At 41.3% G+C, this 14512-nt stretch overlaps 1 protein-coding gene across 1 annotated transcript in view; it reads right to left on the bottom strand.

The window, feature by feature from the left end:
• SLC1A3 (solute carrier family 1 member 3) overlaps positions 1 to 10349 on the bottom strand; it is a 79647-nt gene extending 69298 nt beyond the window's left edge. The window contains exons 1-2 of the mRNA XM_058717588.1: positions 10190 to 10349; positions 8286 to 8558 (exon numbers count right to left, since the gene is read on the bottom strand). Coding sequence (XP_058573571.1) covers positions 8286 to 8466 — 181 coding nt within the window. The 5' untranslated portion in view covers positions 8467 to 8558; positions 10190 to 10349. The remainder of the gene's footprint in view (positions 1 to 8285; positions 8559 to 10189) is intronic.
• Between the last annotated feature and the right edge of the window lie 4163 nt (positions 10350 to 14512).

Raw genomic sequence — 14512 nt, 5'->3', positions numbered from 1 at the left:
AGATAACTTTGGTCATAGGCAGTCTGTTAAAAGACTCACAGTTTTCTTTTTGATGCCTTTACCTTCACATTCATCAACAAGCTGAAGGTGCCAGCAAGCACACGTATATCCCTGGGGTTTTGCCTTACTTGCTTTAAAGATGAAATTTCAAGGGATGCAATGTGTCTAAAGGCAGGGGCCTTCTTTTCAGTATGTGAAGGGCAGCAATTGTCCATTTCTACTCTCATTAGGGACAAATGAGCTTCATCTTACAAGATTCTGAATAGAAAATCTTTCGCTAATAGCCCATTGTTTTCTCTCTGGGAAGCAGAAGCAGTTTATGGCCTGGAATCATTGTTGGAGAACTGGAGAAGTCTCTTTGGGTACAAGAAGAATGGAGTTGTCCCTTCTGGAGACAGAAACTCAGTCTTGAAATTCAAAACTTAAGTGTGCCTTTTAACTAGCTGCTCCTTAATTTACCTTTGAATCTTTGATATGATACACAGAGTGAAAAAGGAGTGCCTTTTCCCCCGCTTGTCTTAATTCAAAGGGAATATCTTCCTTTATCTAGTCTTGGGGGGTTTGTTCTTCTCTTTTTGTTTTCAAAACCACTCCAGGACCTCTCTTGATTGGGCTTAGTGATGGAAATATTCTTGGGTTAGGGAGTAAGCTCTGGGCAACATTGACAGCACTGAAGCTTGACCTAAAACGCTTAATTTTTATACTTGGTGAGCACAATGGCTAAACTCTGTGCCCTGAAGTGCTCTGTGCGTTTCCTCATCTCGTAGCAATGATACAGCTCACCTAGCTGCCAGACCAAATAGTTGATGAATGATAGCACCCCAGTGTTCCATAAATAAATATCAAGTACTCTAACACCTGGAATGTACAACTTGGAAAAGACTGCTTTCATTCCAGTTGCCTTTTCCAGATACCGCAGGCTCTTCATAGCTCTGCTGTCTCTGTAGCAAGGACGGGGACTCACAGCTCTCCTCCTCTGATTTATGAGAGACGGTCAGAAGAGTGCTGGGCAGAGGTGGCTTCTGCAGCGACATGCCTCATTTGTGTGCTCCGACACGGGTTTATCACACCCAGAGTTCAGGAACTCCAGGGTCCTCAAGAATTTAGCTGCTTGTTGATGGGAAAGACTGACTGGCGAGGATGGGTTGGGAGGTCAACAGTAGAGGAAAAAGGTCTCTGCCATTGTACGGCGTCAAGGAGTAGAAAGGCAACACTGATGTATCTTATTCCCTTCATTCTGCTTTAGAGAAGGGCAAATCAGATGTTCAGTGATAGGACTGTGGAGCTGGAAGCAGACATTAGTCCAAATGTAATTTGCTGATGAAGAAATATGAGGCCCAGCGATTTGTCCTAAATCCCAAAGTGAGTGAGTGGATGGCAGAGCTGGCTCTGTCACCAGGACTTTGAGGCTCTCAGTGCCTTCTCAGCTGCATCACAGACCTGTGCAGACACTACTCAGAAGGAGGATGGACTGGCCCTGGATTGCGGTGCTAGAGAGAGAGAACCCAGGAAGCACTTTGTAAACCGTAACACTGCCGCGGTGGAAGGTGTTATTACTGCAGGTAATTGTTCCGAGCACCCCTGCTTATTTGATCACCTACTTGAAAGAGAAACAAATTTGAAATTGCCTGCTCAGTTTCCTCATTATCTGAATGAACAGGAAGAAGACAGCAAAATAAAAATCCAGAGACAATCTTAGAACAAATCAACCCCACTGCCCCATACTTCAGAAGAATGTTGACCAACTCTGTTAGAAACCAGCAACACTCCTCCCAGGTTTCCAGAAGACTTCATCTGGCCTGCCCAACTCTGGTAGGGGTGGCAGTTAAGGAGTGGCAGACACCAAAATGCTGGAAAAAAGGAGAAACCAGGGAGGTGCCTGACTCTCAGATTGGTCCCGAGTGGCATGAACAAAGTGCGCTACCGAGAAGGTTCAAACATTGACTGAAAACATTTTCTCAGCAAGTTTACTTTCCTGAGAAAGACATCTACTGCCAGGCACTCCCTCCATCGAGCAGTCGGTATTATGATAAGGGCTGTGCCAGGGGATTACTTTCCGCTTCAGCTCGGAGGCCAGGTGGGTAAGGGACAGATAATGACAGTATTACTTTCTCTGAGGCTTTCAGCTCTGCCTCTCAAAGCCCTTTACAACTGCTAAATCTCTTCCTACAACTCTGCTTGGCTCTCTTCTCTAGCCAAGGAACTAGAAGCCGCTTCTCCTACCCGTAAACCAGGTGACCATCTTCTCTTCTCCCCTTCCTAGTCCCTGTCCCCCCACCCCCACCCCCATCGCTGGGTCCCAGTCCTGTAGCAGAAAGCGTCAGCGAATCGGTGTGCATTTCCACTTGGTGCCTGAGCAAAGGCACAAGCAAAAGATGAGGGGTTTACGGTTTGTGTGGATACTCTACCTGCCAAGCCCTTAGGGAAATTATTAAAAGTTACATGGTTGTAAGCGGCAGAATTGGAACATAAATCCTGGCAGAGAGGAGTTACAATTATTCTATTTTATACATGAAGGAACGGAGGCTCAGTTCCAGAACTGGGACATAAATAAACCTCAAAGTGTCTGACTCCAGAGTCCATAGCTCTGATCCACTCCCCTATAGTGTGCCAGACTTAAACCCCAGGATAGGAGGCAGCTCCCTGGAATGCTTTTTGAGAATGAAACTGAGGGCTGGGATCCAAGTGAGCTGTAAGCACATGTCAGGTAGTTGTTATAGCTGCCCCTGACAATTTTTCTGTTTCTGCTCCCTGGGGGAGAAGACAAAACAGAGGAACATCACTAGTCCCTACACCCTATCCTTGTGTCCTTTCTCCAGAGCATGGCATTGTGAATCCACTGCTTCTGAGCTCCTTAGGCCTGACACTTCCCTCCCAGCCCTCTGTCCCCAGGGGCCTCTGAGAGGAGCTCAGCACCTGGGGAGCGCCTGCCTCAGGAGCCACCCTTTCTAGAAGCTTCCTGAAGCTCCCTCTCTCTCTTCTCACTTCCAGGAAGTGTGGAAGGAACCATAAATCCCAGCCCGGGAATCATTCACCATTCTTTGGGTTCCTGTTGTTCAACTGTGTGGAGACTCCTTTCTTTTGGTGAGCTGAGAGGCTGCCCGCACGGGTGCATGGGTGCCGCTCTACACCCGCACCACCCACTCAAGCCCTTGGCTCGTTTGGTCCCATCACTGATCACTTGAGTGCAGCAGCGGATGGCTAACCACATCGGTAAACCTGTCTGACTGAACTGGCTGACTCGGCCAGATACTGCGTACGTGGGGAAGGTACAAAATACCTGGCCTTGCTGGGAGGTTACTGCTTTACTCATAAAGAAGAGTTAACTGTGTTCTGAGAATGGTCTCACTTACAGAGTAGCTGATGCAGGAGGATAACCCGATTCATGGATCATTATCCATTTAACCTTCAAAGACAGAACTGTCCTTGTTCAGTCTCGACATCAAAAGAATACCTTCAAAATCTCTATGTACCCTGAGCCTCTTGCACTGTATTCCCGTTGTAACGTTTACATTCCCAAATCAACATGTCCAAAAAACTGAAATCATCCCTCCCACTCCCCCAGTCTTCCTGTATTCTACCTTTACTGGGAGCACCAGCACCCTCGGTCACCCGAGTCAGCAACTGGACCAACCCAACAGGCTGCAGTCCGGCTCTTCTGTCAATGCTCACGTGCCATCAATCAATCGTCAAGATGCAGGGTGCCCCTGGGACTGAGGTCTCAATTCCATGTGTCCTTTCCATCGCTTCTGTTGTGGGGTCAGTGCACACCCTCAGCTAACTGATGTCATAAAACAAGAATGGACATGCCCCAAGGGCAGGGACCAGCACTCAGAAGAGTGTGGTGGGTAAGAGTATAAACTTCCAGCCAGAACAGTGGATTTGCATCCCAGTTGGTGAGCTGTTTCCTTATCTGTGAAATAAGAATAAGAATACCTCCCTGCCTTATTTGTTCTGAGAATTAAATAAAGCCAATGTATTAACAGCACGTACAACAGTGCTTGGCACAGTGTTAGTGTTTGCAATGTATATTATATGTGTAACGATATATGAGGAAACCGAGGCACAGAGCAGTTAAACGCCTTCTCTAGGATCATACAGCTATTAAATAATACAGTTCACATATAAATCCAGTCGATGCTTCATCAAAAGCCGTATTCTTTTTTCCCACATGGTACATCTAGGTTGTTAACAAGAAAAGTACAACCTCTAAAGTATCAACACAAAGATCATATATTATATACAACAGTATGGATAATAGGATTTCACTTAAAAAATGTTGACATAATTAAAAACCTCACCAAAACAAAAAACTCCTTATTACTACCTCTGAAATTTGTCTATTCCTTTGTCATCCCATTTTTATCTCTTCTACTAAACTACCCGAGGGCTAAGATTCTCTATTGCATAGCACAGACCAGATACCCAACATTTAGTATGTGTTAAATTGCTGAATAGCACTGAATCTTTCTTTAAAAAAAAAAAATTATTCAGCAGATAATAGATAATAGTAGATAATATACGAATGTGGTGAAAAGCCTTCAAACCATACAAAAACTTAGAGGAAAGTAATATTCCTTCCATCCCATTACCGGACACCCAGCTCTCATCCCAGAAGCAGCCACAATGACCAGTTTCTTGTATATCCTTCAGAGATAGTATCGAATTGCGCTGAATTGTAGTGCCATTTACATTCATTGCCAAAGATTATAAGGTAATGATGAGAAATGCTTTATACACATGTAGCCAGTATGTTTTCTTTTCTGAAAAGTCACCAATTTTTCTCAAACCCATATAAAGGACAACCCAAACATAAAAGGTGCGTGTGTGCGTGTGTGCATGTGTGTGTGTGCATGTGTGTGTGTGTGTGTGTGTGTGTGTGTGTGCAGAGAAAGATGCTAGTTGCTGTTTGTGAACTCCCTCAGGTAAAACCACCATCCAGTTCTATGCAATTCTATTTAGTTTCCTTCCCTTCGTAGCTGAGGTTATGACCCATTTCTTCAAAAATTTTTAGCCTGAGATTTCATTTTTATTGTGCTTTTTGCTCCCTGGATGTGGAAAGATGGGCATTCTATGACTTAAACATGACAAAGGACTTTCCCTTTCTTTCAGCGAGATGTCTGAGGTCACTCTCATACCATTTACCACAGTTTGAAATGAGAAAGTGCTTCCTGGAGGAAGAAAGATAGTAACCACTCTTCTCAGTGTGGTTTTTGTTAGACAGATGTCTGCAACAGCCCTGGGAGACACTTTATCTAATGCTTTAGTAATGAACCCCCTTAAAGAGACTTAACACTTGGTGTTGCCTTCTCTCAGGTTGCTAATTTGCTTTCATTACGTGGCTTTGACATAGCATGGCACATTCGGACTGTGACACGACTTAGAAATGGCATTGGGAATGTCACTTCTTAGAACTGACATCAAACTGCACACATGGTTCTAGGCCTGTGCTTGTAGAGGAATTAATACTGAAATATTTATAATTCTCTACTTTAATCTGACTATATGGATTCACATGTCTCCACTCCTCCTCTGTAATACTTTTCTAGTTTCCACTTCAACATACTAAATGCACATTTATTTTTTTCCAAAAAGACAAAAGAAAACAGATGGAATAAAAAATTTACCCAATATATAGGGCTTTTTTTTTTGTATTAAAAATTATTAAAACCTAAGAATTTGGTTCTTCTCATCTCTTCTTTGGGGAAAAGAACTTTTCTTCTTCCTTGAGAGCATCTTTCCATTTTTTGTCCAATGCTGCAGCAAATGAATTAGAGAGCTGAAGTCCAGACATGATCTTATTATTCTTTTAGGGCTGATGTAGACATGGTACCCAGTGACAAGCTAAATGGAGCCTTTGTTTTCATTGGGCCCTCAATGGAAGACACACCAAGAGATAACTGAAGGGTTCTTCCTAAGAGATAACTGAAGGGTTCTTCTTCCTAAGTCTGTTTGCTACCAAGTGGTCTATTGGCCATTCCAAGTCTTTGGTGTAGACTCAGTGGTCTCTCTGACTGTCAATGAGCTCTTTTTATTTGTTTCTTTGTTAGTGCCTTCTTCTTATTACTTCTACCTCTTCAGTTTCCATTAGTAAAGCCAACCATGAGGACATCCTGCCAAGTTATCTACCCCAGCTCAGCCAACTCACTGCAACTCTCACAAATCTTAGGAAAGTCCTCGCTGGGCTAGGAAATGATCCCAGAACTCATAGAGAAAATGGACCATTAAGTCCTGGCATTATCTTCCTTCTATTAGAGATATGTCTTTGTAATCACTTAGGAACTTGCTTCTCCATCAATCTGCTTTCCATGTGCAGGTTTTATTACTTTCCATTCCTTTATTCTTTAACTGAAACATTTCTGTTCTAGAAATTGAACTCTTCTTGTGTTTGGAACACCATGTTGAATAAATGTTTCTGCATCTTTTCCAAACATACTCCAGTATCACTGAGCTCTATTATTATGTGTACAGGATTGTAGAATAAATGAGTATTTGCTAAATGCATGACAGGGATGTGGCTTAATCATCTGTAGGAGAATTATAAGTTTTCTGTGGGTCTGACTGGGTAAATCATATAGTAAAATGACAATGCTATGTGAATGCATGTAGCACTGCTTGCTAATTGGCCTCTACCAAGACATAGCAGCATTTCTCTTCCTGGAATCTCTCACAAGATGCCAACTAGTTTGCAGAGCACAAAGGCAGGATGGCAAAGTGGTTAAGAGAATGGCCCCAGGCCTAGATAGCTTGAGTCTGACTTTGAGCTCTAGCGTTTACTATCTGCATGACTTTGGGCAAGTTGTTTGATCTCTCCATGCTCAGTATTCTCATCTCTAAAATAAGGATCATACTAATCATTCCTGCCCATTCACTCATAGGCTTGTTTGAGGATGAAGTAAGCTAATCTAGGCAAAACACTACTTAAGCAGCTGTAACAGTACTCCATCAGTGTTCACTATTATTATTATTTGGCAGCTATTGTTTGGCTTGGCAACGACTGTAATTCAAAGCAAAAAATGAATTGAGCTTGCCGAGTGTTACATCAACTTCCAAGACAACGACAAAGCACTGAAATACTTCCTTCAGGAATGTATTTAAACCTGGGAACCTACTAAAGAAAGCCATTATGTCCCTGAGTCAATCAGGACATTTTCTCTTTGAACATCTCTAAAATGAATTGAACGGTCATTGATGACCAACAATTACTAAAAGGGGCAAAAACATATTGAGATGGAATATATTGAAAGTCTTGCGACAAACTATTCTGTCGTATTCCTATTTGCAATTTAAGAATCCTATCTTTTTGAATACGGTTATATTTACATGCCACAAAATTGTCTTAGTTTTTATTGTCATTACCTCTTTATATTTGATAGAGACCTTGGCAAACTCCAAGACAGAGATTAAAATTGTACACTAATGCCCCCTCCCCCTTTTGGGTCGGATTAGTAGAAATTTAATTTTTTATAACATGGCATTAGCTTGCACGTTTACCAGCCTAAAGATTTCTGTATTTGTTCAGTCAAAATTTCCCAGTAAGTAGTTTTTTCAGCTATCTGCGACCCATAAATAATAAACAATAATTTCAGATTCCAATAAATCAAACAAAACAATGTTTTATTAGTACAGGTTGCTGTTAACAATGCTAAGTTTGTAAGAGGCTGCAACGTTGCAGAGAAGGGATAGTTATTTATGGCAAGAAATGAATGAAAAAGATCTGTGGTAACATTTGTCTCAATTTACCTTTTCCAGTCACTGGATGGGAGATGCAAACACGTAAAAGTCTCTACCTCTAGGCATGATACCCAGTTTCAAGTCAGCACCCATTAGAATGGTTAGAATATAATTACTATTAGGAACCTGTATCTCATGTACTAATTGCATAAATTAGCTTTAAGTGAAAGCGACATTGTATGATTACATTTGGGCCAAATCTAGCATATGTTTGCTTGTTTTTATTGTTATTTAACTGCTCAGGCCTAATGATTAAATTGTCACTCTTTTATGCTTCCATGAGATGGGAAAGCATTTGATTTGTTTCTCTTCTCCACACAATCGATTGATTTGCATAATGCCAAATGATGCTTCTTTCAGATTCTGGTGTGTTTACCATATATTGCTTCAAACATGCCAACAGACTGTCATTTAGTGGGAGAAAAAAGCCTAGACTATTATTTTGAATACCTACGATCAGTCCATCTGATAATACGCCCAGGGAGCCAGATGCCCCAGAGAAACAAGATCCTTTTTTTTTTTTTTTTTCCGGTTGTTATCAAGTGACTTACCCACAATGACTGCAGTGACAGTGAGCAGTACAAAAGCATTCCGAAAAAGGTAACTTTTAACATCCTCCTTTGTGATGCTCTGCACTTTCCTCTTGGCCAAGAGTGTGCGCTTACGAACTCCTCGCTGGAATCTCTCCATCCTGCCCCCCATCCTGGGCTCTTCTCCGTTGGTTTTAGTCATATTTTACTTCTGTAGGAATGTCTTTTCTTTGCACTTCAACGTCTCGGAATCACCCCCGGAAAGCCAGACCTCTTTGGTGTTAGAGAACACAACTAGAACAAGGAGAGGAGAGACAAGAGTTACAGCCTGCAGGGGTGAGAAATCAGGGCTGCCCCACAGCAGGGCAAGCTGTTGGCACGCTGCATAATCTCAGTAGGAATCAAGAGCTAGAGAGTCGCAATGCCAGGTTTCAAGGCTGGGTGGGAGGTGCATATTTTACAGGACCACGTGTGGGAAATGTGCATCAGTTCAGAATCTACCAGCAGAAATGTGTGTTCTATTTTTAAAAATTTGCCCTTCCTATTCCAATGAGGCTGTAAAAGGGTTCATCGGAGCCGAGTGTGACTAAGCAGCCCCCACCCCCTCAGTCTCCCCCAGAACCAGCCAAGTGCTTTTTGCACAATGTTCACCCTCAATAAATGTCTAATTGAATTGAACGCACAGGAAGCGCTCAATAATTACTTGCTGGCTTATGTTGTGTACCCGGTGAAGGCGTAACCAGGTCAATAAAATGAATTAAGATATTGATATTTCATCCTCAGGGCTTTCTGTTTTAAATGATAAAGATTTTCTTCATTAAGGAAAAAAAAACCACGATAATATCAGCTAATAAATATGATCATGAAAAGAACGCAATGAAAAGAACATATGCACAGGACTTGGGAAATATATTTGACTATTTTGCAGGGTAACTTTTTAATCTTTTCTCTGAAACAAGCCAAGTTCTCTGAGCCTATCTATGCATTATCTGTAATCGTAATTCATTTATTTCCATTTTTATCACAAGTATAAGTACAAAGTAGCATTTGTCTTTGTGGCAATCATATCGGAGTCTCCTGAGGAAACCATCACCGACTTCTGGGTATTTCAAAATTTTAGAATTTCTAGAACAGATGAGGCGAATCCAATTTTCATTCCAAACATTACAGCGTGTGGTTTCTAGTTTCTTTAAAGCGCTCCTAGGTTATTCAAATATCTAAGTCAATCTCTCCCGGGTGGAAATCGGTTCTTTTGAAAAAAATCAAAGGATTCCTCCGGTTGTATAAGGTTTGTAATCCACAATCTTTCCCGAGATCAATCCAAGTAAAAATCAGTGGTGCCTGTGGACGTGTGTATATGGCAACGCCAACAGCCAGCGTGTGCGTCCGCGGGGGAGGTAACTGGAAAGCAAAAGACTCCTCCGGAGCTTTTGGCAAATCCAAGTGTGGAAAAAGAGACTCGTCTTAACAGTTTTGACTTTTAAATAAAATTGCAGCTTGGGGACAGTGATAATAAGACCTACGGCTTGTTGAAGACGTCACGGCAGATTAGAAGTTTAGGGAGAAGTGAGGAAGGGGACAGACGAGAGACCAGTTTTTTTTTTTTTTTTTTTTTTTTTTTTAAACTAGCCTCTGGTTCCCTTTCCAGTCACTTTTAAACAGACCAGCTCAGCCTTGATTCTTTTCTAGCTCCCGAACCACAATCTACCCCCAGTCCACCCTGAATGACTCAACTCCGAGTTAAGAGCGGACACGGCATAAGCGGACACCATGCGCTCATTACATTAAATTACTAACGTGGACTTTATCTACCAAAATGGCTAGCTTTTCACTCTCGCTGCTCCTCTGCTCGCGAAACAAAATCCATCGGCGGAGACGTGCATGGAGAGGGGAAGCCCGGCGGCAAGACAGGACGTCAGACTTACCTTTTCGGATTTTGTAACGGGTGGAAGGTACCCCAGGCAATGACAAGGTGAATTCCGCAGCAGGTACGGAAGAGTAACGAACGCCACGAGCCCGGCATGCATGCGCTCTGAAACTGCAAGTTACTATCGGGGCAACTTAAGAAAAGGGGAGGAGTCTGCGCCCGGGACAGGGGGAGTGGGGAAAAATGAAAACACCACAGGGAAGGAGGGCGCAAACCCGAGGTTTCTGGAATACTGATTAATCTTGGCTCACCAGAAGCATGCTTGCTGGCTCTGTTTTGCTCCTTAGACCACTTTCACGCTTTGTCAGTTCACTTTCATTAGGAATGCAGAACCGGGACCAGGAAGAATTGCAAAATAAAGCTCACACACACTCAGAAAGCTGGAAGTCTTGATTAGAACGTTTCAAAGAAGACTCTTCTAAGACGAAATTTAATTATCTCGCATTATTACAGGTTTCCTCCCCCTGAAGGAAACACGAGAGTGCTCTTTTGCCTGGTTGTACACTGTTATGAAAGAGTCCCTCTTTTCAGAATTGGGGGAAATAACTGACATTTCTTGGGAAGACCCAGAACGCAACAAGTATGGAGGGGAAAAAGTGCTTGCTACTATTCTCTAAACTTGCCTAAAGTTACTCAAAACACAAGATGAGACATGCCTCTATGTTAGCAGTTTAAATTCTGTTATAACAAATCTAATTTAGCTCCAACTTTGCATTGCAAAGACTGAAAAAGCAACGCGCACAGAGACCAGGATATTTGCTGAACTATAAAGTAAAAAGCATTTTAGGACCAAGAGTGTAAATGCACACTTGAAGGTTTGTGATTTCAAAAGATAAGTTCCTGTGCAGATTGATGCTTCAATTTTAAAGGAAGCTAAACATCCTCCTTGTCCACCCCCCACCCCCCCCACTGCCCCCACTCCCCTCACACCCGTCCCCTCAAGTGCCATTATTTTTAGGAATTAGAAAATTCTCATTGCAGTTTTAGTTCACTTTTCTTAGAAAGAAAAATATATTGTGAAAATAGATCTAAACAAGGAAAAAGCTCGACTCAGCTCCAAAACTTAGAAGTTGTTTAGCATGAAGAAAAAAAGTTTAATAGAGACAAAAATGCATACCAAAAATTGCAGCCAGAGTTCTGTATTCCTGCTCATTAAATCGCATATTCTCCATGCAAGATCTGCTTAGTTCTCGTGTCTGTTATCCAACAGGAAGGTATGTTTTTCCCTCATTGGCAAATCCAGGAGATTTGCTAAAGATACGTCTCCTGCCAACATCAACTGTTTCTTTTAAGCCCTTTCGAACAGCTACTGGTTGGAAAGCAATGGTGAATCATGCAAATGATTTAAAATTACAAATGAGCAGCAATCATAACAACTTTTAAACGTGGCATAATTTTAAGAGTTTATGGAAAATATATACTCTTGACAGTCCCAGCCCACAGCCATCTTTCTCTTCCTCTGATCTCCTAGGTCACTTAGCATCTGTACCACATTGTTTAACACTTAATTACACTCTGTTTTCTGCTAATCCTTTCTTTTTAAAATCATGTTAAGCTTTGGCTTCTCAACTGAATTATAAGTTCTTTGAGGGCAAGAACCAGTCCTATGCTTGATACATAGTAAACATGAAATAGCTCTTATAAATGCAGAACGTAACATAAAAGTATGAAACAAAATGCTTTTCAACCTTCTGTGTTAAAACAAAAGTATTTGTTTTTATGCTGGCTCTTCCGAACTAGGTGCGTGGAACAGATATCATTTCTTAACACCATGACCACATTTGGAAGCATGTATTTACTACCTTAAGTCCTATCTGAGCCATGGGTTTAAGACTAATTTGTCCATATTTCTTGCGGAAGTGACTTGTCTTTTAAGGGAACTTAAAAGAGAAATCTTTAAATGATTTTAAATGGTGTTTCAAGCCAAGTGGCATTTCCATTTTTTAATTCTGTTTTTTCAATAGGCAAGTAAAAGGACTAGAAAAACCACACTTAGGTTAGCATAGAGATAAGAAGGCCCTACTGCCCTTTCTTTTTTTCTTTTTTTTTTTTTTCTTCTTCTTCTTTTTTTTTTCCTAAGGCTTGGTTATAAACCATTTCATTATTTTAGTTTGTACAGACATGATGGGAGTCTGGTATACCCCTGAGAAGGAAGTAATTCACCACTGAAAGTTTTGTTGGCTGTAATAAAACCTAATGAGAAAATGAGATGCAAAGAGTCTCAGTTCAGAGTTCATCTGAATTACAAGGTTTTAAGTCTGGGGGAAATATTGAGAATTGCTTCTTTTAAGTCCCACTTTCTCTTTGGGAAATCTGCAGCAATAATGCCCTTGGGGCAACTTGGGTCTCCTCAGCACATATTTCTGCCTTTTCCCATATTTCATAAATAAGACCCTTAAGTGTTAAAACATCTTCTTCCTTCATAGAAATATGCAATAAGTGAAAGATCAAGAAGTTATGAATAAACCTCTATAAGCCAGATTTCATTTAAAGCTACTCTGGGTAGGAGACACAGAACCAGGGAATCATATTAATTTTGGTATTCCAGAGTGAAAAACAAACAAACAAACAAACAAACCACATGTAGCAACACCACTCCTTTTGAAAAATCTTCCAGGAATCCTCTTTGAACATACTATTAACAAAGTATGCTATACGTATTATTATTATTTTTTTTTTGAGAAAAATGTCACCGTAACGACCAGCAAATCTAACTTATTCTTAAATGGACTGTTTCCATTCATTAGTTTGATGTATGAAGGATCATGACTAACAAGTAAGTGCTGTAACATAGTACAGAACGGTTAAATTTCAGCACTCAAGGAAAGGATATTCTGGAATTTGGAAAAGGAAATGGATTAGAAAATCTTTTAACCTTTATCAAATGTTTTCCACTTTTATTTATTTATTTTATTTTTTTTAACGTTTATTTATTATTGAAAGACAGAGAGAGACAGAGCTTAAGCAGGGGAGGGGCAGAGAGAGAGGGAGACACAGAATCTGAAGCAGACTCCAGTCTCTGAACTGTCAACCCCAGCTGACGTGGGGCTCGAACCCACAAACCGCGAGATCACGACCTGAGCCGAAGTCGGCCGCTTAACCAACCGACCCACCCAGGCGCCCCTCCACTTTTATTTTTAATTTCATGTTTCATAAGAGATTTTATCATCCTTTATTCAAATAGCTTATGTTTTAAGGATCCTCATAAGGAGTGTCAGTTCTCTTACAATTTGGAAATTATAGAATGTTAAGACAATGAATGGGACCTGATTTAACCCTGGTAGAAATACCAGAGATATAGTAACAGTAGAGGTAGAACTGGTATTTGGTCTTTTGTTTTGTCTTGAATTTTTTTCTTTCTTAGGTTTGAATGTAAAAAGCAAAACAACAAAAAAACTGGTGTGAATTGTGGTTACTTGGATATTATTTTTAAAGAAAAGTTTTAAAGTTTATTTTATTTATTTTTGAGAGAGACAGAGACAGAGGAAGAACATGGGAGGGACAGAGAGAGAATGGGAGAGAAAGAGAATCCCGAGCAGGCTATGTGCTGTCAGCATGGAGCCTGATGTGGGGCTTGAACCCACAAACTGTGACATCATGACCTGAGCCAAAATCAAGAGTCAGATGATTAACTGACTGAGCCACCCAGGCACCCCTGACTGGATTTATTTTAAACCCAGATGAAGCCTGAAAAACCCAACTCTAGGGGTGGCTTATAATTAACCTTTATCATATTCATTCATTCATTCATTCATTCAGCAAATCTTGAGCAAGTATTGTGCTCCAAACACCAGTCTCTTTCCTCAAGGAGTCCACCAACACACATGTCTGCAATCCTTATGCAGTGGGCAAGGGGAGAACCCCACAGGCAGCTTTGGGAATTCTGTGCTGGGACCTGTTTCTACCAGGTTCTCCCAAAGAGACTGAGAGCTTCTTGAAGGAGCTGTGCCTGGCTAGTGGTCTGGACATTGTATGTCCAGAAGATCCAAGATGTCAAATTAAAGAACTTGAACTCTATTCCTAGGCAAGAGGGAGGCACAGGATTTAAGCACAAGAGTGATTTTAAATTTTGAGTTGATCCAAATCCTTTAAGTGAAAAAGACTTGAGTTAGGAAGTGGAGGAAAGGTGGAGCATTTACAAACTGGGATAATTCACACCCACATCAAAAAAAAAATTAGATTCCATTGAAAAATACAGACCATCTCATGATACCAAGGCCCTTCAAGGGAAGGCTGGCATTGAGCGAGACCTCCTGCATCAGATGAGGTATGTACTCCCCCTTCACTGGCCTGCCCACTTCACTTGTTTTAGTTATCTTTA

This window comes from Neofelis nebulosa, chromosome 1 (assembly GCF_028018385.1).
Source record: "Neofelis nebulosa isolate mNeoNeb1 chromosome 1, mNeoNeb1.pri, whole genome shotgun sequence".
NCBI lineage: Eukaryota > Metazoa > Chordata > Mammalia > Carnivora > Felidae > Neofelis > Neofelis nebulosa.
Note: the sequence above shows the minus strand (reverse complement) of the source record. Positions and strands in the feature narration are given on the sequence as shown.